The following is a 25,281-nucleotide window of genomic DNA, read 5'->3' as shown; positions in this document are numbered from 1 at the left end:
AACATAGATATATATTTTTAAATAAAAAATACTATGCTGTATACTATGCATATGATATATATTATTCTTCAGTTTACTTTTTACTTAATACATTGTGGCAATTGTTAGGGGGAAAATTAAAAATAAAATCTGCCATCCCAGAAATTCCTCTTCACAGATACAGAAAAGAAAGAAAGAAAATGGTTTTATTATTGAATAAGCATTAAACCAGACTGTGGTGCACATCACAGCAATCCGCTAGTGAGATTGCTAAAACAGAGAGAAATTCCACTCTTTTAAACAGCCGAACATATATAATCCCTTTTATACGTGTTCTCAAATAATGATAACTTGTCCTCATGTGAGAGGATTTAACAGTTTGCTCTACGTTTTTTTCCTAGTTTATTCTGAATTTACCTGGTAGTTGGGATGACTGCCTGTGTTAGTTAATTGCCTTTACCCAAAGGGGGAATAAACTTGTATCTATAGCAAACAGGTAGTTACAGTTTGGCTGGATTCCCACAGAGACCGGGAAGGGGGCCTGGATCCCTTGATGTTTACATTTCAAAGAGATGGCTCCTGAGCTCTTAGAAACATCCCTGCATTGTTGCTGACTTAAGGCTTATTTAGGTTTTAAACAGATTTGCATATATATACATATCAAAGGAACAGGAAGTTTTTTAATACAGATTTTCTTAATGAAGTGCTCTAAGAAAAGGAATAAGGAAACCACTCTCTTTTCCTTTTGACTAGAGTAAAAAAGGAAAAATGCAGCCAGCCTGCCTGTCTCCCTTTCTCCCTCCTTCCCTCTCTTTTCCTTTCTCTCCCCTCTCCCTCCCTCCCTCCCTTCCTTCCTTCCCTTCTCCCCCATCCTTCCCTCCTCTCTGTCCCTTCCAGTGGTTGGTGCAAGAAGGACTAGACCATGAGCTATCCTAAAGCTGCTGGGGTAGCTGCTCTGAGAAACCACCCCTGAGAAATTGGCCTTTGATTCAGACTTTCAGTAAATACTCGGGAATGTACTGACTGGCCTTCAGAACAGGTGGGAGAGGCTAGGCTGGTGCAGAGACTCCCAGGAGGTTAGTGGATGAGAACTTCTCCAAGAGCCTGTCAGACAGGGCTCTTTGTGAAGACTTCTGTAAGGGGAAAGCCTACTGTAAACAAAGATGAAAGGCCAGAGATAGACTCTTGAGAAAATACCTGTAGTGTATGTAACAAATGATTATCATCCAAAGTATGTAAACCTCCACCATCCAGGGGAAAAAAAATGCTACATGTCACCCCAACAGAAAAAGTGGGCAAAGGATGCAACATCATTCTCAGAAAAGGAAATAATGCAAGAAATGGAAAATAAAATGAGAAACCATTTTTTAATCTACCAAACTGGATTAAAAGTTTTTTTGCTCCCTTTTTTCCTCTCTAATATTTTGAAGGATCTACAATTCTATTGCTAATCTACTAGTGGCTTAATTAATGAAATATTTAAATCTGTGCCTTTCCACTAATAGCAAGGTACATCAAGTGAAAGGAAAATCCACAAAATACAGGAAAATATTTACAAATCAGGTATTTGATGAGAGTCTAATGGCCAGAATATGTAAAGGACTCTATAAATTCAAATAAGCATATGCAAAGATGCTCAGCATCATTGAAGAGATCGGAATCCTCATACATTTTTGGTAGGAATGTAAGATGCTGTAGCCACTTTGGAAAACAATTTGGCATTTCCTCAAAAAGTTAAACATAGAGACGTCATATGGCCCAGTATATTCCCAAGAGAATTGAAAACATATGTCCACACAAAATCTTATACTGAATGCTCATAGCAATTTTATTCATAATAGGCAAAAGTGGAAACAACCCAAATGTCTGTCCGCCAGAGAGTGGATAAACAAAATGTGGTACATTCATACAGTGCAGTACTATAGGGCAAATAATAAGGAATGAAGTACTGATGTATTTTGTAACATGGGCGAACCTCAAAAATATGCTATGTAAAACCACCAGATGCAAAGACTGTATATTGTATGAAATCATTTATATGGAATATCGAAGAAGGGCAAGTATTTAGAGACAAAATATAGATTAGTGGTTGCCTAGGGTCGGGGCAGAAATGGGGACTAGTGGGCACAAGGTTTCCCAAAGTAGCTGTACCATTTTTCATTCTCACTAGCAATGTAAAAAGGTTCAGATTTCTCCACATCCTCATCAGCACTTGTGTCTGTCTGTCTGATTGCAGCTGCTCTAGGGTACGAGAAATGGTGCCTCTCTGTGGTTTTGATTTGCATTTCCCTAATGACTGATGAAGCTGAACATCTTATTGGCCATTTGATGTCTTCTTTGGAGAACTGTCTATTTAAATTCTTTGCCCACTTATAAATTGCATTATCTTTTTATTATTGACCCGTAAGAGTTCTTTATGAATTGTAGTTACAAGTTCCTTATTGGATTTACGATTTACAAATAATTTCTCCCATTCTGTGTGTGTGTGTGTGTTTTTTTTTTTTACTGTCTTGATGGTATCTTTTAAAATACAAAAACTTTAAACTTTATAAGTCTATTGTATCAGTGTTTTCTTTTATCCCGTGTGCTTTTGGTATTGTAGCTAAGAAATCAGTGCCTAACTAACCCAGAATCAGAAAGGCTTATGCCTGTGTTTTGTTTTTAAAGTGAAATAAAATTATTTCTTTGTATTTAGGTCCATAATTCATTTTGAGTTAATTTTTTGTACATGGTGTGAGATAGGAGTCCAAATTTATCTCCTTGTGTGTGTGGTTAATGAATTGTCCCTGCACTGTTTGTTGAAAAGGTTTTTTTTAACCATTGAACTTTGGGGGCACATTTGTTGAAAATCAGTGGAAAATAAGAACTTACTTCTAGACTCTGGTTTCTATTCCACTGACCTATATGTCTGTCCTTATGCCAGTATCACACTTTCTCAATTACTGTAGCTTTGTACAAAGTTTTGAAATTAGGAAGTCTAAGTCCTCTAGCTTTGTTCTTATTTTTCTAGATTATCATGCCTGTTCTGGATTCCTTGCATTTCCATTGGAATTTTAGAATGAACTTGTCGGTTTTAGGAACAACCTCAAAAAGCCAGCTGATACTTGATAGAGATTATACTGAATCTGTAGACCAATTGGGAGTGTATTACCATCTTAACAAGATTAAGCCTTCCAGTTTATAAACATGGAATGTCTTTCTGTTTCTTTAGTTCTTTATTTTTTTTCAGCAATGTTTTATAGTCTTCAATGTATGTATCTTCCACTTATTTTGTTAAATTCACTGTACAAAGTATATTATTCTTATTCAGCATTCCTCCCACAGTGGAGGAAGCAGGGAGCAACAGACCAGGTGCCCGGATGCATTTGGCATATTCATGATTGTGCCAAGTGCCCCCCCACCTTGGGGTGTTATGGCAACCTGAAGATAGCTGGGGCATTGCCCTAATTTTTTCTTTCGGCCCCAGCCTTCCTCCTTTGCCCGCCCCGCGGAATGGTCCTTTCCTCCTGTAACACCTTGACAAATACCTCGGCCAGCTGTTGAGCAGGCAGAGCAGGTCATGAGGTACTTCCCGTTGTCACCACTCTCCTGAGGCCTGCTCCAGCTCCCAACCTCTGCTGGATTTTCTGGTGTCATTTGGTGGAGTGCATCTAGTCACTTTGGCAGTCCCCTCTAGGAGGGACAGTCCCTCTGGCAGGCTTATTGCAACTCAGATACCTACATGGGTGGGATAGAAAATGGGTGGAGAAACAGAACAGGTGCAAGGCCATCAAAAACTGCAAAGGCAGAGGCTGTATCACATTGATCAACCCAGACAGATCCACAGAAGTTGCTTAAGAATAGATCTTAAATGTTTCACCACAAAAAAGAAATGGTAATTATGTGACATGATGCTGGTGTTAGCCAAAGCTATGGTGGTCATCATTTTGCAGTATGTAAGTGTATCAGAGCAAAACGTTGTACACTTTAAATTTACACAACATAATATGTCAATTATATCTCAGTGGAGCGAAGGAGAAAAAAAGGCAGGTCTGCTTACAAGTTATGTGCTAAGTGAGTGGCCCCACATGGAGTCTACAGTGCACAGCTGTCCTGAGCAGTCCTGAGAGGTCCAGGCTTCATATGCCTTTCTGTTTGTAAAGTCTATATACATCAGGAGTCTTAGCAATTCCATTTATGGAAATGTTTATATATAAGCATGGTGTTTTTCTAAAAATGAAAAATTGAAAGCAAACAATATCAGAATGTAAAGGAGTGGTTAAATGACTGTTATGATTCATAGAAATCATTTTGCATTTCAAGTTTTGCTTAAGATAGAGAAAATAATGTAAAATAATTGTGATCTATATTTAAAAAATCAAAATTGAATATTAATATGTGCACAACTGTGTAAAACTATAGAAAAATTACTGGAAGGAAAGATTCCAGATGTGGACAGTGATCTCTGGGTGGTGGAATTGTATATGATCTTTTCCCCTTCCTTGTATTTTTCAAATTTACTATCATGAACATATTATTTTTATAGTGAATAACAACAAAACTTTTTTTTAATGGCTACAGACTTTCACCTTGTGATCTATTTCTGATTTTCCTGAACTAGTTCTTTTTTGATGTTTCGATCTTATTTCTCAAACTGGTTTTTAGTAGTTTTGATGATTTTGTATTTAGAGGCAATAAGGAACTAAAACAGATAGTTGCAAGTAAATCTTGTGGAACTCAGTCCACCCATTTCTACCATGGGACAATTCCTTCTTTCAGCTTGTCAGTGCAATGGCCACAGCAAATGCATCAATCAGAGTATCTGTGAAAAGTGTGAGAACCTGACCACGGGCAAGCACTGTGAGACCTGCATATCTGGCTTCTATGGTGATCCCACCAATGGGGGAAAATGTCAACGTAAGTCACATTTTTCAGGGTTACTGATTGCAAACCAGGCGGAACACAATGTCTCTGTTTGACCTGAATATCTTGGAGGGAGAAAGCCACTTGGTTTTGGATACTGCATTCCTTAAATTCTACTTGTCAGGAGGTCAGCTGAGCTGGGAGAGAGTGAACAGAGCTGCCAAGTGTAAGCAAAAAGTCAGAAATGAAGGTGTTAAGCCTTTAATCACTTACTGTGATGATGTAAGCAAGAGGCTTTAAACTGGAGAAAGCACTGACTCTCCTTGTTGCATTTGCCCTCCTGGAATTGTGGCTGGTTGAGCAGCAGGTGGATCAGGGATCAGCTCACTGTGAAGGGAGCCCTGAACAAAGGCCCAGCAAAAACCTTTTATGGCCCCCAGGGGTGGGGAGGGAGGGGGAAGAGAAAGGGCTAGGAGTGGAAAGGTACCCAGGACTGGGGGTGGGGAAAGCGTCTTCAGGGTTCCCCTCTCCTCCACAAGGTGGCTCAGCAGAGGTGCTTGAAGAAGGCCTCTGCCCAAGGCCTCAGATAAAGAGACCTGGGAATGAAGGGTCCTGAGCTAAGGATGCAAATATGTGAAGAAGTGTGGCTGGTCAGGGGGCCCGAGACCTTGATTCAGCTCCCCCCCAGAGACTTCCACCCAGGCTGGAGGGCAGCTTTCCCTTGAGACCCACCAGGGAAAGCCTTTGTCCTTGTCTGTGGTTGAGCCTCAAAAATCACACATAGGTTTTTAACCAGGAGCAGGATTCCTCAGTACTTCTAGTATTTGTAAAGATTTAAATAGTCCCTTGTTTCCCCATACCTGTGAAATAGATTCCTGTAAGCAGTAGGACACTTTATTTTCAGGACTCAAATTATATTTTTTTAAATGACAGATGATACCAATAAAGTACTTTGTGGTTTGTTCTCGTTTCCAGTGGAAAGATCCTTCAGATCTGAGTAGGAAAGTAACTAAGAAAGGAAAATCTCTGCCTACTCCCCAAATCCCACCTCCAAACCCCTTAGCATGGCCCTTGAGAATCTGATCCCAAGCAGCCAGGAGAGAGCTAGCATCCTAGCAGAATATCCCTTAATCTCTCTGGGGTTCAGTTTCCTCATCTGTAAAATGGAGATAATAGGTTGGTTGTTGAAATGAAAGCAGTCAGCACAGCACATGACAGGTAGTCAGTACTCAGTAGATGTGAGCGATTATTATTACTCTTCTAATATTCTTTCTCACCACTCATATAAAATTTCTTGCTCAGATTAAAAGGTATTCTAAAAATACTCTTTCACTCCTTGTTAATAGATTTCATCCATTAAATAGTAGTCAGAGTGTCTGACATTACTGAGTGGTGAGTGTGTACAAGGCATTGTGCTAGCAACCACCTGAGACGTAGTTGCTTTTGTTATCCCCAAGATTAAGTAACCTGCCCAAGGTCTCACTGTGAGAGTTGGTCACACTGAGGACCACATCCAGGACATGACTTTAACTCCTGGGCATGGTCGTGCCTCCAGATGCCATCATTCCCGTATCTGTAGCTGTCATCTTAGAAAAATTACATCCTCTGTGCCATTTGAGGGGCCTGAATCAGTTGTTCAGAACTTAGAGCTGGCTTTGTTTTTCAGTCACAATCCATAAGAGAAAGCATGTTTTAAAAATACCATGAGTGGTATTTAAGATACCAAGTCTTTAATGTTTTCTCCTTAGAGTTGTATAGCCCTTAAGTTACAGGTAATAGCCATGATTTTTGAATGCTTAACCATGTTTTATTAATGTATTATCTCACTTAATCCTCCCAGCAATCCTACAAGATAGGCTTTGTTATTATTATCTCCATTACATGGATTAGGAAGCTGACTTAGACATGTTAAGTAGCATGCTCAAAATTACAGGAGAGCTAAGCAGAGGGGCCTGGATTCAAACCCAGTCAGAATGACTTCAGGCCTTTTACTTTTGCTAATACCCTGCACCTCTCTGCATCCTCAGCAGAGCTTAGAGCCAAACCTTCGTGTTCCTCACTTCACATAAAGTCTCTTAACCACTGCACTATTCTATTTATAGGTGTCTTGGGGTGATTTTTTTTTCTCCACAGGGTTTATTTTAAAAGTACACCTATCTCCAGCCTAATACTTTTAATTTATTCACTGAAAAACAGGTTATGAGTGAAAAGATGTTGAGCAAAAGGACTCATTTATTTCAGCTGGAGTATAAGTGTGTCACAGCTCACACCATGTGTTGAGTGAAAGACTGTGGGGACGTGTTGATGGCTGGAGGAGGGAGATGACTCGAGTCATTTGCAATGAAGGCTAAGAAGACAGCAGGCAAGGGTGGTGTGTCCCTGAGTGTCTCTGAAACACTGACCTGCCACTGGAATCCTGCCCCAGCTCTGAGCCCTGGTGTGATTTGAAATGTGGCCATTGTAGGGAAGGCACCTCAGCTGAGGCAGAGCTTAGCCAGACCAGCCCTCCCCTAGAGGGCAGTCACCACTCAGAGCGTCTCCATGGGGACAAGGACTGTGTCTGTGTGCCCACAGTGGAGATGCTTCAGAAATGTTTATTGAATGGATGAAAGAATCGTGACAGTGAAGAACAGTCTGTTGCAAAAATCAAAAGAGCAAAGGCCTCAGATGGCAGTTAACACGCATTCTCTTTCTCCTGGCCTGTGACTGTGTCACCTTTAATGTTGCCTTGACATTATTTGAGATAAATTACTAGCTGAAAAACAAGAGTCTTACCCACTAAATAAATGCTTTTGTTTTAACCTGGCTTTCCTATTGAATCCAATTCAGATAAAATTATTAGTTTTAGGAGAAGTCTCTGATAGTGGTAATCTTTTAACCCAGATGTGATCCTCTGTTCCCTTTCCTCCTCCCCAGCATGCAGGTGTAATGGGCATGCATCGCTGTGCAATACCAACACGGGCAAGTGCTTCTGCACCACAAAGGGCGTCAAGGGGGACGAGTGCCAGCTGTGAGTACCACACTCCCGGGACTCCTGCCACAGGCCACACCTCACCAGGGAGGGCCGCAGGGCCTTGAAGCTGCCTGAACCCCAAGAGCCTCCCTCTTCCCTGTGCCTTGTTTCCATGAGCTCTGAGGGACCTCCAGGTTGACTGAGTAGAAATTTTGCCCTTTCTTCTTCTGACGGGTCTAATTTAGTAACCCTCCATACTGAGGAGGTCATCAGTTTAGCGGTAATTCCTTCACGCCTCTTTAATTCACATTTTTATGTTTGAGTGACACCAACATTTCCTGGATTGCTGACTTGAATTAGTCTTTTAACTTCAACAACTACTTGAGTTTTGTCATGTCAGGAGATTTTCCTAAAAGACAGAGTTGGAAGAGCTGGTATTCCAAGACGGGATTTTATTTGGCATTTTGGTTGTCTAACAGTAAAGGTGATTGATCCTCTTGCCTTTGACACATCCCTCCATGTTCTAGCATCTTCCTTGGTGAAGTAAGTCAGACACCTTCCAGGGAAGAGTTTGAGGTCCCCATCCATGAGGATGCAGACAGCATCAGGCAGGTATGGGGTTTCAGCCCTGGCTGTGCCTCCCCTGAGCAGGGAGCTCTTGAGGCAAGTTTCAGTTTCCCCATGCATCAGTAGTGAGACTGGTGACAATTGTTGTGAGTGTCCTCATGAGTTGAAACAAGAGAGATTGTTCCCCAATTTTTCTCTGCCTCACCAGAAAACCTCGTAAAACATACTCGTTTTATTCATTCTCTCAAGAAGAGACTTGAGATCAATTTATCCAGAGAGAGTAGGAAAAGTGAGAAATGAACATATGAAAAATGTTTTTCCCCCCCATTAGCAGCTCTGATTTTACTGTAGTAAAAACAGTCAGAGAGCTGGGTGGCCCTCGTGAAAAAGCACATACTGTAAGATAGCCATTCTTCCACTCAGCCGCCACTTACATCTTTTGGCACAGTCTAAACAGTTTGCTTTGTCAGAGTCTCATCCACACCCACACATTCCAAGATGGATAAAAACTCACTACTTTTTTAGTAACTAACCACAGGGAAATCAATTTGAAAAATGTTTTAAGCACTTTTAGAAGAATATTTAGTCCATACAAAAGTGAAAATGTGTTTTTCAAGATAATAAATAGGATCTGAATTTTACTGTATTTGGATGTATCTCGTGCTTTGGCAAATGTTTATCGGCTGCTGGTGGTGTGAACTGCTAGGCAGTCAGCATTGAAGATGAATGCAAAGTCTTGTTTGTCTACCTGATTTGAGTAACAGTGAAGAATGTAATTGTACTGACTCAAACACTGTAGCTTTTATAAAAGAAGCTGCTCGATTTTGAAATGAATATAGATTCTATTTTATGTAACAATAGAAAATAATCTTCATTTTCCCCCCTAGATGTGAGGTAGAAAATCGATACCAGGGAAACCCTCTCAAAGGAACATGTTATTGTAAGTGTTTTTGCAATTCTTCTTTGTCTAGAAGCAAAGTAGCTCAGTACAACTTCATTGTTTTCTTTAATATGGTTTGAGAATGGTAAGTGCTGCAGGAATATAATGAACACTGGTGGATGTGTCCCCTAATTTGCTGTGTTACATTCTATTAGGTTTAATACATAGATGAACACTATTTTAAGCTGCTTTAATTCTGGTTGTGGTTTATATCAGTATTTTCATAGCAGATATCAGGGAAGAATACAGAAGTAGACATCTCTGCCTTTCCTTGTTTATATTCTTTTGAAACCTTTCATTTGCCATTACTTGGTTGGGGTCATCATATTTCATATTTTAGTATAGATCAAAAACAACCCTTAAAATGTAGTTGAAGTTATCATTCCCTCTGAAACTGACTTGTGTTAACCACCTCTTTAGAAACTAATATGTAAAATAAAGTAATGTCTAACTTACAGTGAAAGGTATATCGGCAAGGTGACCAGGACCAGACCTGGATGGGTAAATGCATTTTCTTCCTGTCAGAGAATCCACGTAGTAGGACAGATTATGGAACTGGAGAAAAAGGAGCTAATGTTTTGGCATTCTATTATAATTACAAACCAGCTTTTCTGAGTTAAATAGCGTCCCCTCAAAATTCATGTCCAGCTAGAACCTGTAAGTGTGTTTTTTCTAGAAAAACAAGAGGTACTTCATGATCTTATGTACCTTAGCTGTAATTCCAAAAGGACAATTCATAAAAGAAAAAGTTGTCTATTGGGATTTACCAAATTTAAAACTTGTTTTTAAAAAAAAAAACAAGCCACAGACACAGAAAATGTTTACAAAGCATAGCTTTGATTCAGAGTACATGAAGAATTCTTACACCTGGCAATTCTTACACGAATTACCAATAAGCACATGAAAAAAATGGGTAGCATTAGACATTTGGGATATGTGTATTAAAACTACAGTGACATACACCCTAAAATGACTAGAATCAAAAGCCAATGCTGGGGGTGAGAGGGTGGGGTTGGGGGGCATAAATTAGGAGTTTGGGATTAGCAGATACACACTACTGTATGTAAAACAGATAACAGCAAGGACCTACTATATAGCACAGGAAGCTATATTCAATATCTTGTAGTAACCTATAATGGAAAAGAATCTGAAAAAGGATATATATGTTTATATATACACACATATATATGTAAACTGAATCACTTTGCTCTACACCTGAAACTAACACAACATTGTAAATCAACTGCACTTCAATAAAAAAGAAAACAAAAATAAAATCTAAAAAATTTTTTAAAAAGCTGATACCATGCTTAATAAAAGACAACTGGATTCTCATATCTCCTTCTGCTTTCAATCTCTTGCTGTATATTTCTGTTTAAAGTATGTGAAAAAAATCTGGCCTCACCAGACAGATAGTTGGAAAAGGATAGGGTGTTTGAGTAACCTTTTTAGATTTAGATATTGTCCCTTGATACCATACTAAAACCAAACAACTGGTCATTTCTTAAAGGTTAGTTAACAGTGTGGAGTCTGAAACCACATCAATTAATTTTTTTGTAATTGGATACATTATAATATATTTCTCTGTCTTGAAAAATAAAGCTAATACCAAGTTTTAGCAATGATGTGGAGAAACTGAAGCCCTTATAAACTTTTTGGGAGAATATAAAATGGTTTTCCACTTGGGAAAATCATTTGGCAATTTCTTAAACAGTTAAAAACAAACTTGCCAACAACTTGCCATTCCCTCTTCCCCCTGGCAGCCACTATTCTGCTTTCTCCATGAATTAGACTATTCTAGGTACCTCGTAAAAGTGGAATCATACAGTATTTGTCTTTTTGTGATTGGCTTATTTCATTTAGCATAACGTCCTCAAGGTTCGTTCATGTTGTAATATGTCAGAATTTCCTTTCTCTTTAAGGCTGAGTAATATTCCATTGTATGTATGTACCACATTTTGTTTATCTGTTCATCAGTTGATGGACATGGGCTGCTTCTACCTTTTGACTGTATAATAGCTATGATCTATTTGGCGGTTACAAACATGATTGTACAAATGGCCCTTCAGGATCCTACTTTCAGTTCTTTTGGGTATATACTCAGAAGTGGAATTGCTGGATCATTTGGTAATTCTATTTTTAATTTTTTGAAGGAACTGCTATACTGTTTTCCACAGTGGCTGCACCATTTTACATTCTCAACAGCAGTGTGCAAGGGTTCCAGTTTCTCCACATCCTCACCAAGTTTTTTTGTTAGTAGCCATTTTACTACAAGTGATACGGTACCTCATTGTGGTTTTGATTTGCATTTCCCTAATGATTTCTGATGCTGAGCATTTTTTCATGTGCTTATTGGCTATTTGCATATCTCCTTTGGAGAAATGTCTATTCAAGTCTTTTGCCAATTTTTAAATCCGGTTGTTGAATTGTGTAGTACTTCTTAGAATTAAATTATACCATCTTTGGACAGAAGGCTCTTTTTCAAGCTGTGTTCTTTTGCCACATTACATTAGCCTTTGAACACTTTCTTGCTTTCTAGAATAAAATAACTGAGGCATATATTTACTCTGAGTCTGAGGCACATAGTCCTTGCCCAGACCTGGAGTCAACCATTTTTACATGGAGTCTTAAGATTAATTTATAACTTTGTATCTTTAAGCAAAACCTAGCATACTCAGTTAATATTTGTAGGTGAGTTAGGTTGGAGCCTAAAAATCTCAACCAGGGTCATGATACAAAAAGTTTTTGGTAGGTTAATTCAAACAAAATGATATTGCCCGCAGACTTGATTCCTTTGTCAGTAGTGCTGTCCTGGCTGTTGAATATTTATGAGAAAAATCAATCTGTATCTCTAGAGACTTATTCTGTTTTATTTCAGTTTTTAAATACACATTTCTTTCTTTCCATAGATACTCTTCTTATTGACTATCAGTTCACCTTTAGCCTATCCCAGGAAGATGACCGCTATTACACAGCCATCAATTTTGTGGCTACACCTGATGAAGTAAGATTTAAAAATCTTCCTACTTTGTTTTGAATTAGTGTGAATTTTTTTTCTTGATTATTATGGATAGAAGCACTGCCTTAGCAGTGGTCTCCAGAGTGGAGTACACAGGATGATGTTTAGAGGTACAGGAAAGAAATGTTAATCTACATTTATCCTCCTTTTTATCTAAAAGGTAAGAACAATGTTGTTTAGATTTACCAGGGTCTGATACACAGAGTGACATTGACTCCACACATACTTGGTTTGCCCATCAGCCCATCACAGCCCCAAACAGGAAAGTGGAGGAGATTGCAAGGGGAACTGCTGTGTCAGGGGGGCAGTGACAGAGCCCAGATTTACTCTCTCAAAATGGAAATTAATACCAGTGATGCAAGGAAGGTGGCAGAGGTGACACTTCTGTTCCTAGAATGTGTTCTTAGTCTCATTAAGTGGCAAAAACAGCACACGCTTAGCTGTCCAATAAGAACTTGGCCAGAAATAATTGAAATTGTTTCGATAACTATTTGAAATGTGTTTTTATATCTACTGTTGTTAATGGTAAACCCCAGTCTGCCACAAGGTATTACCTAGCAGCAGAAGAGAGCCAACACAGCATGACATCTAAAAGTGAAGCATCTATAACATGAAGACACACGTGTATGATTTCTTCATTGAAATACAAAGTTATTCATTCCCTACTCTGGTACATAGTGAAACTTTACTAAACTTGAAAATTGTTTGGGAGCCTCCTTGGAGGTTTCTTATTTCTTATCAATATACACAAACCATTTGCCATTACAAAATTCTTGTCACAATAAATGTAACAAATAATACGTGGAAAACAATATGGTAACAAGCCGAAGTGTATTCCTTCATTAACAAATGTTATCAGCAAGCACTGCTAAATTTAAGAAATAAGTAAACCAGTTGTAAAACAAGATCCACAGTGTGGAATATTTACAATTAAAGTAAGATTTGTTTTTCATATTCCACTTCAATGATAAAATTAAGAAGAGATGTACTTGAGAAGATACACTCTCATGAGTGAATAGCTTTTTAAGTAAAAATAATAAGTGACTTTCAGTGAAAATAGTTTGTGGAAAAACTGTTGATATGTCATTTCAGTGGCTGTGTTGACCGAAAGTCTTTAAAAATTTTAGAATATGGTTATAGCAAAAGTACTATACAGGAAATTTACTTAACTGCCTTGTTTCTCTTATGACAGAATATTTAATACAATTATCCAATGTATGCATCTTGTCTTTTACAAAAACACAAGGATTTCAAGTTTATTAATTCTTTCCGTGGGAAGAAGTAATTGTTAGTAATGTGCTGCCAGCAAATATTAAAAAATAAATAAACACTTGAGCTGGCCCTTCAGCTCAAGGTAGGATTTTATCAATAAATAAGAAGGTAACTGCTTTGTGAGAGAAACTTCTGGTTTGGAGACCACATTTTGAAAATGGTTATTTGGAAATGCTCCCGTTTTTGTAATTTTTGTGCTATAAGAACTATCAAAATACCACCCTGGAAAATCTTAATTTTCTAACCTGTTTTAAAGTCTTTCAAAAATGAAGAATCTCAGCAGGATTAGATCCAAAAATATAAAATACAGTATCTGAATTATTCGAAAAAACAATTCTTGGACCCCAAGAAAGAGATTAATTAGCCAAATTACAGTGAAAACAAAAAGTTAGTATCATGATTTTAATTTACCCAGCATAGCTGACAGTGCTCTTCTTTCAGCTGGCACAACACATTTCTCAGAGATACCTTTTTCAGTCATTAAAACCACAAGTCAGAATGTATTAAACTAGCTCTTCAAATTGCTGTATCTCTAAGTGGTTATATAGAGTTTTCAAAGGTAATAAAGCATATTCTGTTTTATTCAAACAATCTTTTTAGTGAGAGAAAAATGTTGTTAAATCATGAATGAAGACAAAAGTTTTTCAGTTTATTTCAGCTTTATGTGCTTTTTTAAAAAAAAATTCCATTTTGGAGAACTCTGCACTGTATATAATCTATGGGTTCACAAGTACATAGGTTTAATTTGTAAATAAATATAAATTGGGGCACTTGATCAAGTGTTTTACTCTCCAGATGTATGGAAAGGGCCTGCCCAGAGGACCCTCAGGAGGCTTATCCCCCTAACATAGGTCACAGGATATAGGTCATTGTGCTCTGGGAAGGGTGTTTTTAAAAGATATTTTTTCATGGATTTAGGCATTTGATTAAGCATTAAATCCCGTATACTTTTATGGGAGGGAAATGAAATTTACTTGGGACATATTGCTTATGTTAAGGAGAATTGGTTAGAAATTTTACTAATTCTCCTGTAATCCGTGAGTTTTTCTTAAGACATGAAAGTGTATTTTTTATTATTAAGGAAGTTAAGAATAGTAAAATAATTACTGCTTTATTTTAAAATCAGGAAACTGTTATAATTAATTTTCTAATTATTTGTATTTCTCACCAGCAAAACAGGGATTTGGACATGTTCATCAATGCCTCCAAAAACTTCAACCTCAACATCACCTGGGCCCCCAGCTTCTCAGGTAAAGACAGACCTAGAGAAGACCTTCCAAGTAGAGGTAACAGATGAGAAGGAGTTGAGAAAGGAGGCTCTGGAGACAGACAGATGGGTTTGAAACCCACCTTTGCCACTTAGCTGGGAGACCTTGAGCAAGTGTCTAAAACCTATCTCTAGACCCTTAGGGGTTATTCATCTTAAAGAGAAGATAATAATATTTATCTCCTGGAGTTACTGTGTAGATTAAATTAAGCTATAGCTGTCAGTGCCTGCCATGGTCTTAGGATCAGTGTGTGCTCACTACCCCTGCTCTCCTACCACCATTAATACCGTGGCTCCAGCACTGCCATCATCGTCCCCATCCGTGCTCCAGAAGTGAAAAATGCAGGTGACTCAGTCTCAAGAGATGGAAACATTTTTATTAGAATGAGATTTTGGTGGGTACAAGGGAAAATGTACTTTGGGAATTAAATCAAGCTCTAAGAGCACAGGTTTTGCCATCTTGTTTGTCTTGCTATGATTCACTAAATAGGATCTACTGGGTAGAAAATCTACTAAAGAAAGAAAGAATGGCCCCAATATAGTGGGTAAGAATGTAGCTCAGCAGACGTGGATTTGAATTCTACGTGGTACTTATTAGCACCATGCTTTCTGAGCCAGTCTCCTTGTGGATGAAATGAGATGATTAAAAACACCTATCTGTGTAGAATGTTCTGAGGATTAAATGAGATAATAAATGAAGAACTCAGTGTAGTGCTAGAAACATGGTAAATTCTCATTGAGTGGTAACTGTGTTTCATCATCTTTATTACTGTTTTTTGTTCAAAACACAACCAGTTATACTGAAACAAAATAAAAACATTACCTTTGCACATCATTTTGTGTTTATCATGTCTTAAAAGATTGTGTAGAATTCAGAAAAGGTTCAGAAACTTGCAGTGAGGAGAGACCTTTAAGAAAAAGTCCGAGTTATTGGAGCCTTTGTTTGGAAAAAGGCAGCATCCCTAAGTATGTGATTGATTTGCAATGATGGTCTCACCAGTCTGGACTTCAGTCCCAGGCTTTAACTCAGACATGGGAAAAGCCTATTTCAGGAATGTTTACAGACACTAGAATTCCTGGTTGAGGGACACAATGGAATGTTGAAGGACTGTCTAGGGGTAGGATGGGTTTATATCAGATGGGGGGTGTTTAAATTCAGTGTAGCTGGTAGCAGAAGGGACTGAGTGACCCCCTAGAGTGCCTCCCTCCCTGCTACTGTTGAGACTTGAGGTCACTGCTGGCTAGGAAGTGAGGGCTGGATCCATGTCCCTGGTGTGGGGGATCTGGAGCTCTGCCAAACATGAGTAAGGAGGAAATGAAAAGCAAGTGAAGTGTTGTGGGCAGAGTGAATGCCATTTCTTGTGAATAGGATTCTAATGGCATCTGTGTTGTCACAGCCACATGTAGCCTGTTTCCATGGGGGAAGTTGTAGGGGTTCCTGGTAAAACCATTTTGGTTAAGGGCACAGGCTTATGTATCAGTGCACCCAGCTTCAGATCTCAACTCCACTTCTTCCTGGTTGTGTGACCTGAGCCAAGTTACTTAATTTTCCTGAACCTAAGTTTCCTGATGTGTAAATGAGGATAATAGGAAGGTGGTTGTTAGAACTAAATGAGATGGAGCTCTTAAAGGCTGTTCCTGGAACATAGTGCTTAATAAATGCTAACTATTATCGTAATTATTAGGGCAGATTCGGTCCAAAAAAAAAGGGGGGTCTTTTCTGTTTCATTCTTTTCTTCCTAACAGCTGGAACCCAAGCTGGAGAAGAGATGCCTGTTGTTTCAAAAACCAACATTAAGGAGTACAAAGACAGCTTCTCTAATGAGAAGTTTGATTTTCGCAACCACCCAAACATCACTTTCTTTGTTTATGTCAGTAATTTCACGTGGCCCATCAAAATTCAGGTAAGAAGTGCTTGTTAGGCTCATACTTGCAAAGATGGTGAAATCTCTGTAGTGGAGACTAAATTCACTAATCTATAACTGGCAGTGAATGAGAAGTACAGTGTTAATATTGCTTTACCTTTGTAATATCTGTGGTAAATGAGTTTTGAGCACATACGTAAAGAAAACTGTAGTGAGGCTGGCTTAAATCACTTATGAAGGAAATTTATAAGCACTTTTGAAAGTCAGCATGTAACAGTTTTGACAATTACAGCTATATTTGTTTCTTCATTGAGCACTTGCCACATAAAAACCTGTAGAGCTACGCAAAAAGTTTGAATTCTGGAGTGAGTTATGAATGAATCAAACACAAGTATCACCAGTGAAAGCTGTGGTGTGGAAAGTGCTGTATGAAAAGATCCCCAAAACGCTATCAGAGTTTAAAAGGAGACAGGGTGGAAGGTAATAGGGGCATGGGGTCGGTGGCAGTCGGGAGTTTAGGCCTTGTGGTCAGACAGACATGAGTTTGAGTCCCGGCTTGCTCCTGTACAACTCAAGTCTTGCTCCACGTCTCAGAGTCTTTGTGCGTGTGACCTGAAAGGGTACGTCTAAGGGTTCACGTTGCCTGCTGCAGCCACTGCTGCTATCAGCCTGCTCCTTTTTCTGTTCCCAAGAGACCAGTGCAGTCTCTCTTATCCAAGACCCACGGCCCCATTTGTGCTCTTTATAATTATCTGCCACTGTGTCTTTGAGGCCTTGCCTCAGTACTTTCTGCTTTACCCCCCTTCATTTTGGGTAAATGTGGAGTTCCAGGATGGGTGGACTTTTCAGGGACTGGTTCACCTTTAGCCATGGAAGTGTGATCACTGGACTGGGACTCTGCCAACTTTCAGTAACATAATCAAGTGAAGCAAGTCATCACTGATCAGTTAGGATGGGTTTGAAATCTAGTTCTGATAGTTATGTGATAGTTAATGCCTTGGGATTGTAACTAAGGAACAGTCAATCTTTTCCCTTCTGGAATGTGAGGGACAGGCTGTGTGTTGTATTTTTCTCATCACCCTTTTTTCCTTTTTCTGTCTGGATGGTCTGCAGATTTTTGTATCCTCTACTCTACTCCTCCCTTTGTTCTTGCATACTCTCTCCTTCCCTCCCCAGCCAGCCTTCTTGGAAGCACTGACCACACTCCCTGTTTCTGTTTCCTCTTACCATTCACCCAGCACCCCACAACAGTGAGCCGTCATCCCTCACCATGTCCTGAAGCTCCCTGTCATGGTGGACTCCAGTGACTGAATTCTTCTGTCCCCTTCTCCTTCTCATTGCATGATTTGAGTCACCTTTTTTTTTTTTTTTTTTTCCTTCCTGGTCCTTTCTTTCCCTGATTCTCTGACCTATCTTTTCAGGGAATCTCGTTCCTTAGACATTGGGATTGTCTGGGATTCAGGCCATGGTCCCTGTCTTTATCCCACTTGTAAGACATGGCACTACTTCTGTACTGGTGACTCTCAGTACTCTGTCTCCAGCCCTGCTTATACTTGAGCTCCAGACCAGTGTTCTTGGGTGCTGCTTAGCTACTTTACCTGGACATTCAGAAGCTCCCTGCACTCAGGGAGTCATTCTTGTGATCTTAGCCCCAAACCCTGTGCCTCCTTTCTAGTAAATGGTACCACCTATTGCATGACCCAGGACCCTGGAAATTGCATTCCTGGGATAAACCTGACTTGGCATGATACATTATTTTTTTTATTTGTGTGTTTTATTCATTGCTGAATTCAGTTTGCTAATATTTTGGTTAGACTTTTGAGTCTATTTCATGAGTGAGAATGTCTGGTAATTTTCCTTTCTTGTCCTTGTTACGCTTTTTATATCAAAGTTGAAGTAACTTTTCATTATAAATTGAGGAGTTTTCTCTCTTTCTCATTTCTGAAAGAGATTATGTAAGATTAGAATTATATGAACCTTGAATACTTGTGATCCTTCATAAAATCATTTGATTCTGGTGTTTTATATTTAGAGGTGGTTTTTTCTTTTTTTTGTTGTTTTTTTTAGCTGCTGATTCAACTTCTTTAATAGGTATAGGATATTTTGGATCTTCTCTATTTGAGTCACTTAAAATACTTTTTTCTAAATATTGATTTATTTTGTATGCTTTCAAATGTTTTGACACAAAGTTGTTCACACTGTCCTCTTATCTAATCTTTGCAGCATCTATGCTTAAGTGTATTGAATCAAATATTTAAAAATGGTTAAAATGATAAAATTTTATCTTAATATATACTTACCCCAATTTTTAAAAGTTGAAAAAAACACAGCAAGGTTTTTTATAGACATAGAGGAGCTTATTCTAATATTTATATGAAAAGGCAAAGATTCTAGAATAGCAATACCAGTTTTGAAAAAGAGGAATAAAGTGGGAGGAATCACTGTGTGAAATGTTAAGATTTACTGTTGAGCTGTAGTAATCAAGGCATTGTGGATATTGGTGGAGGGATAGACACATAGATCAGTGGAACAGAATGAAGAACCCAGAAATAGAACCGTGTAAATACGTCCAACTGATTTTTGATAGAAGAAGAAAGTCAGTTCAATGGAGAAAGGATAGACTTTTCAACAAATACAGCTAGAACAGTTGGACAACCATAGGCAGATAAGTGAACTTTGACCTAAACCTCTTATCTCACACAAAAATTAACTCAGTGTGAAAGGAGGTAAGAATATACAATGGGAAAAAGAGAGTCTCTTCAGCAAGTGGTGATGGGAAAACTGGACAGCCACATGTAAATCAGTGAAGTTAGAACATTCCCTCACACCATACACAAAAATAAACTCAAAATGGCTTAAAGACTTAAGCATAAGACAAGACACTATAAACCTCCTAGAAGAAAGCATAGGCAAAACATTCTCTAACATAAATCTTAGCAATGTTCTCCTAGGGCAGTCTACCCAGGCCGTAGAAATACAAGCAAAAATAAACAGATGGGACCTAATTAAACTTATAAGCTTTTGCACAGCAAAGGAAACTGTAAACAAAACAAAAAGACAACCTACGGAATGGGAGAAAATATTTGTAAATGGTGCAACTGACAAGAGCTTAATTTCCAGAATATAAAAACAGCTCATACAACTTAATAACAACAACAACAACAACAAAAACAAAACACACCAGACAATCCAATCCAAAAATGGGCAGAAGACCTAAACAAACAATTCTCCAATGAAGATATACAAATGGCCAATAGGCACATGAAAAAATGCTCAATATCGCTAATTATCAGAGAAATACAAATGAAAACTGCAGTGAAAAAAAAAAACCTGCAGTGAAATGTCTGTCACCTCAAACCAATCAGAATGGACATCATTAAAAAAGTCCACAAATGATAAATGCTGGAGAAGATGTGGAAAAAAGTGAATCCTACACTGTTGATGGGAATGTAGTTTGGTATAGCCATTATGGAAAATGGTATGGAAACTCCTCAAAAAACTAAAAATAAACTTACATATGATCCAGCAATCCCACTTCTGAGCATATATCCCAGAGGGAACTCTAATTTGAAAAGATACATACACCCCAATGTTCATAGCAGCACTATTTATAATAGCCAAGACATGGAAACAACCTTAATGTCCATCAACAGTTGACTGGATAAAGAAGCTGTGGTATATTTATACAATGGAATACTACTCAGAATTAAAAAAGAATAAAATAATGCCATTTGCAGCAACATGGATGAACCTGGAGATTGTCATTCTAAGTGAAGTAAGCCAGAAAGAAAGAAAAATATCATATGATATCACTTATATGTGGAATCTAAAAAAAAGACACCAATGAACTCATCTACAAAACAAACAGATTCACAGACAGAATACAAACTTACAGCTACTAGGAAGAAAGGGGGTGGGAAGGGATAAATTGGGAGTTCAAGATTTGCAGATACTAACTACTATATATAAAATAGATAAACAACAAGTTTCTACACAGGGAATTATATTCAGTATCTCATAGTAACCTATAATGAAAAAGAATATGAAAAGGGAATATATGTATGTAGATGTATGACTGATACATTATGATGTACACCAGAAATTGTTATAACATTGTAAACTGACTATACTTCAATTAAAAAAATTAACTCAATGTGGGTCACATATTTAAATGTAAAATGTAAAACTATAATACTTTCAGGAAAAAAATAGGGGAAAATCCTTGTATCCTAAAGCTAGGCAAAGATTTTCATCCTTGACACAAAAACATGACTTACAAAAAAAGTTAATAAATTGGACCACATCAAAATCGAAAGCTTTTGCTCGGTGGAAGGCCCTGGTAAAAGAATAAAAAAACCTGCAAAAGAAAATATTTGCAAAAAATATTTCTAACATAGGGCTTGTATCTAGAATATAAGAAGAGCTCTCAAAATTCAACATTAAAAAGTAAATTATGTGATTAGAAAATGGACAAAAGAATGAAGGGACATTTCACCAAAGAGGAGATACATGTGGCAAATAACTACATGAAAGATGTTCAGCACTAAAGCCATCAAAAAATGCAAATTAAAACCACAATGAGATATCCCTACACACATATCAGAATGGCTATAATTAAAAATAGTGATAGAAAGTAGTGATAACACCAAATGTTAGAGAGAATGCAGAGAAATTGGATCATGTATACGTTGCCGATAGGAGAGTGAGATGGCACAGCCACTCTGGAAAATAGTTTGACATTTTCTTATAAAACTAAACTTGCACCTACTATACAACCCAGCAGTTGCACTCCTGGGCATTTATCCCAGAGAGCTGAAAACTGGTGTTCATACAAGCACCTGGACACCCGTGTTTATAGCACTCGTACAGCAATGTTTAGCAGCCTTATTCATAATAGCTCCAAACTGGAAACAATGCAAGTATTCTTCAACAGGTAAATGGTTAAACAGACTGTGCTTCGTGCACATCATGGAATAATACTCAGCAATAAAAAGAAACAAACTATTGTTAAAACAACTTGGATGAATCTGAAAAATTTTGCTGAGTGGGAAAAAAACCTTCAAAGTTTACATACTGCACGATTCCATTTATATAGCATTTGAAAATAAAAATTTTAGACCAAAAAAAGTATAGATCTGCTGAAACTTCAACTCTCTCTGACTACTTCTAAACCCTCTTTTTCAGAGGGCTCATCAGATTAGGTCAGGCCCACCCACACTCAAGGGTAGGGGATTATACAGGATGTGCACATCAGTGTAGTAGGAATCTTAGGAGCCACTTAGAATTTTTTCAGCCACTGGCTATATTTGGAGGGGGGCCAGCAGGGTTAGGTTGTTTCTCTGACCCCAAGGAATTTGAACTCTAGGCTCTAGTCAGTAGAATTTCAATTTGGTAACACCTGCTAATAACACTGTCAAGTTATAGATCACATACAATTGTAAAGTATTTGATTTGGGTTCTAGTAAATATAACTTACTGACTTAAGTTGAGCTGGTTTTCATACTGAATACCTTGCTATATTCCAAATCGAATTGAACTTCAAGCTTTGTTGCTTATAGCTAAAAAATGATTAATATTTTTAAGATTCCTACTGAAAACCTTGACTTAAGCTGCTGAGGTTTTTCCCATTTGGAAAGAGGACTCTGCGCATATAAACAGGCTTTTGTGCTGGAGATAGCTGTGCTGTTGCCAATGCCGAGTTCTAGTTTTTTTTTTTCCTTCCCAATGCCTCGTTGCTCCACCCTCTCAGAGTCACTGAAATGGTCATTTCCTTCTGGAGGGACCTCTTCCCCACAGTTACTTTTTAAAAGTACTCATTTTAAGTTTAAGACTCAAAGAGATGTTGATCCTCCGCCTGATTTTTTTGGTCCTTTTTACCTGGGCTGGACCACTCACTTGAATAAGATCCACCTATGAAAGCTGTATTCAGGAGCACTTTTGAAAATAAATGATGGTGTGCTCACCATTTAGTTTTCCACGCTTCCCTTGAAAAAGCAGGTAAGTTCTATTGAAAATATGTCTTTTTTGCTCTTTGGTACAAATAACTGCAGTATTTGGCATCATGTGTTCTTGGTGTCTTCGCACAAGAACCTGGTCAGTGCTGATTCTCTCTCCACTTGGGGCTGTACCTGGGTGTGTGCTGTGTGGAGCGCTGAGCTTGCATCTTCCTGGGCAGATGCAGGCGTGTTCTCAACAAAGGAGGCTGCACCTTTCTTTATTTTCCTTAGAGCCTTAGCCTTTCTGGATGTAGTTAGCTCTTAAATACACACTTAGAGACTGTACAGATTTAGTGAAAATACAGAGACTTACTTAAGGAAGAGAATAGGAAACTGTCTAAATGGTGCAGTGGAAGCCATCCAGTTAAATTTCAGTACAGCTTTCAGGGTAGCCAAAAGCCTTTTTTGTCTTTGATTCTTATTTTTTAAAGCAAAATAACTGAGGAAATTTAATTCTCTCCTCAGAAATTCGTGTAAATATTGGTGCTTTAAAAATGGTAATGGTAAATTCAAGTTATTTCACTCTGAACTGATCCCAGGATTCTTTTCCATAATTAGGAACAGATCAAAATCTGCAGCTGCTAACTGAGGGAATTTGAAACTAACTATAAAAAAATCTTTGTAGATGCAGTTGAAAATTTTAAAAAACCACCCAGACTGAAAAGGCCTGTGTGTTGGAGGGTAGTAGGTGTATTGAGCCAGTCGAGCCTGGTTTCTGGCTGGTTGCTCTTGTGGGTGTGTACCCCTCCCTCAAGCCCTGCTTTCCGAAAGTGGTTCTAGGTGTTCCCCCAAGTCAGCAGAACTCACCTGGCTTCAGCTGCAGCCATAGTTTGGGAGGGTAGGTATTCAAGACAGAGAATGCACAGGCAGACATTGTGTGTGAGGTGGGAAGGTGGGTGGTGGAGCTGGGACTCTGGCTTGTTACTGGCTCTGCAACAGAGGTTGTTATTGTAATGTGGAACTAATATTAAAGTCCTTTGCTTGCTGGGTGTTTCATTTGCTAGTTTATGTAAGAGGCTAGTGTTCACAAGTGAAGGCAACACAGAATTTGTTATTGAGAACTGGGCATTCATTTAGATTTTAGAGTTATGTTTATGGGTGCTAATAGGATTGCTGTGCTAAGCAAAGGATGTATGAAACTTTTGTTGACTCAGATATACTTTTCTTTTTTAGTAACAGCTTTATTGAGATATAAGTCATGTACCATACAATTCGCCCATTTAAAGTCCACAATTTAGTGGTTTTTAATAAATTCACAGAGGTGTGCAACCATGACCACAGTTAATTTTAGAATATTTTCATCACCCCCAAAAGAAATCCCATACCCAGATACAGTCCTTTCCCATTCCTCCCTCCCTCTAGCCCCTGCCAACCACCAGTCTACTTCCTTTCTCTATGGATTTGCCTATTCTGGGCATTTCATATAAATTGAATCATATAATAAGTGGTCCTTTGTGACTGGCTTCAGTTAGCATAATGTTTTCAAGGTGCATCCATATTTAATATATTTCAGTAGTTTATTCCTTTTTAAGACTGAATAATATTGTGTTGTATGGATATACCACATTTTGTTTATCCATTCATGTGTTGATGAATATTTGGGTGGTTTTCACTTATTAGTTATTATGACTAGATGAATAGTCAGATACACTTTTAAAGTTTATTGTAGGATAATAGTATGTACACATACGTCCTGGTGTTAGATAGTCTGTACCTTAAGGATTTTAAGAATTATAAAGCCATAAAATGCATTTAGAACTAAACTACTTAAAGTATAAATTTTTCTTAATTTCAAATGGCATTTAAAGTTTTTGTACTGCCTCATGGTTTGCATCATCCTGATTGTTATTTATGTTTCCTTCTTCTTGAAAGAGTCTTCTCTTCTGCTTTTTACCTGTGGCTTTGGCTGTTTCTTCTTAGCTCTTCAATGCCATTGTCCCCTTGGGTTTCCTCTGGACCTTTCTCCCTGGACACGACACCATCTGTGGGCACCACCTGTGGCTGGGATGGGTAAATCTCTGTCTCTAGCGTACCTCTCTCCTGTGGTCACCATAGCCAGGACCCACTAGACTTCCTTTAACCTCCACTCACTTAGCTGACTTTCTGGCCCAGAGAGGCAGCCATGAGAGAACAGAAGGAGCCAGGCCAGATGCTGGGTAGAGTGCGGATAAAATAAACTATTATTTGATAAATAAGTGAGCTATAATTATTAAAGCTGGGCAGTGAGCACATGGGGTTCATGATGCTGCTCTCTCCACAATTAAAAAAAATGTAAAAGATAACACAGATGATGAAATAAAAAATAAAGGTCCAAGTATATCATTTAGCTTCCCCAAAGTAGCTGTAAGAATATGCCTCGGCTGGGCCTGCCGTCTAGGCCGGCTGGGACGTACCTCAGAACTGACCTTCCATTCTCCTTTGCAGGAAATGTACAGCACTGGACTAGAAGTTTATTGGTTATTAGTCACTGTTGGGCAGTTTTAGAACAATCAGCAGAGGTCCAAGGAAGACCTCTTCTCCCTCAGCCCAGTGCACTTCACCCTGGTGGTGATGGCAAAGGGAGCTTCCCCAAGAGCTACTG

The 25,281-nt window shown here is 38.4% G+C and overlaps 1 protein-coding gene across 4 annotated transcripts in view; it reads left to right on the top strand.

Moving 5' to 3' along the window:
• ATRN (attractin) overlaps positions 1 to 25,281 on the top strand; it is a 121,920-nt gene that overhangs the window by 65,599 nt on the left and 31,040 nt on the right. For all 4 annotated transcript variants that reach the window (XM_032461900.1, XM_006187136.3, XM_032461899.1 and 1 more), the window contains exons 19-24: positions 4,738 to 4,875; positions 7,738 to 7,831; positions 9,229 to 9,281; positions 12,191 to 12,285; positions 14,744 to 14,822; positions 16,586 to 16,743. In XM_032461900.1, coding sequence (XP_032317791.1) covers positions 4,738 to 4,875; positions 7,738 to 7,831; positions 9,229 to 9,281; positions 12,191 to 12,285; positions 14,744 to 14,822; positions 16,586 to 16,743 — 617 coding nt within the window. The remainder of the gene's footprint in view (positions 1 to 4,737; positions 4,876 to 7,737; positions 7,832 to 9,228; positions 9,282 to 12,190; positions 12,286 to 14,743; positions 14,823 to 16,585; positions 16,744 to 25,281) is intronic.

This window comes from Camelus ferus, chromosome 19 (genome assembly GCF_009834535.1).
Source record: "Camelus ferus isolate YT-003-E chromosome 19, BCGSAC_Cfer_1.0, whole genome shotgun sequence".
In the NCBI taxonomy this organism is placed as follows: domain Eukaryota; kingdom Metazoa; phylum Chordata; class Mammalia; order Artiodactyla; family Camelidae; genus Camelus; species Camelus ferus.
This window is presented reverse-complemented; position numbering and strand designations above follow the sequence as displayed.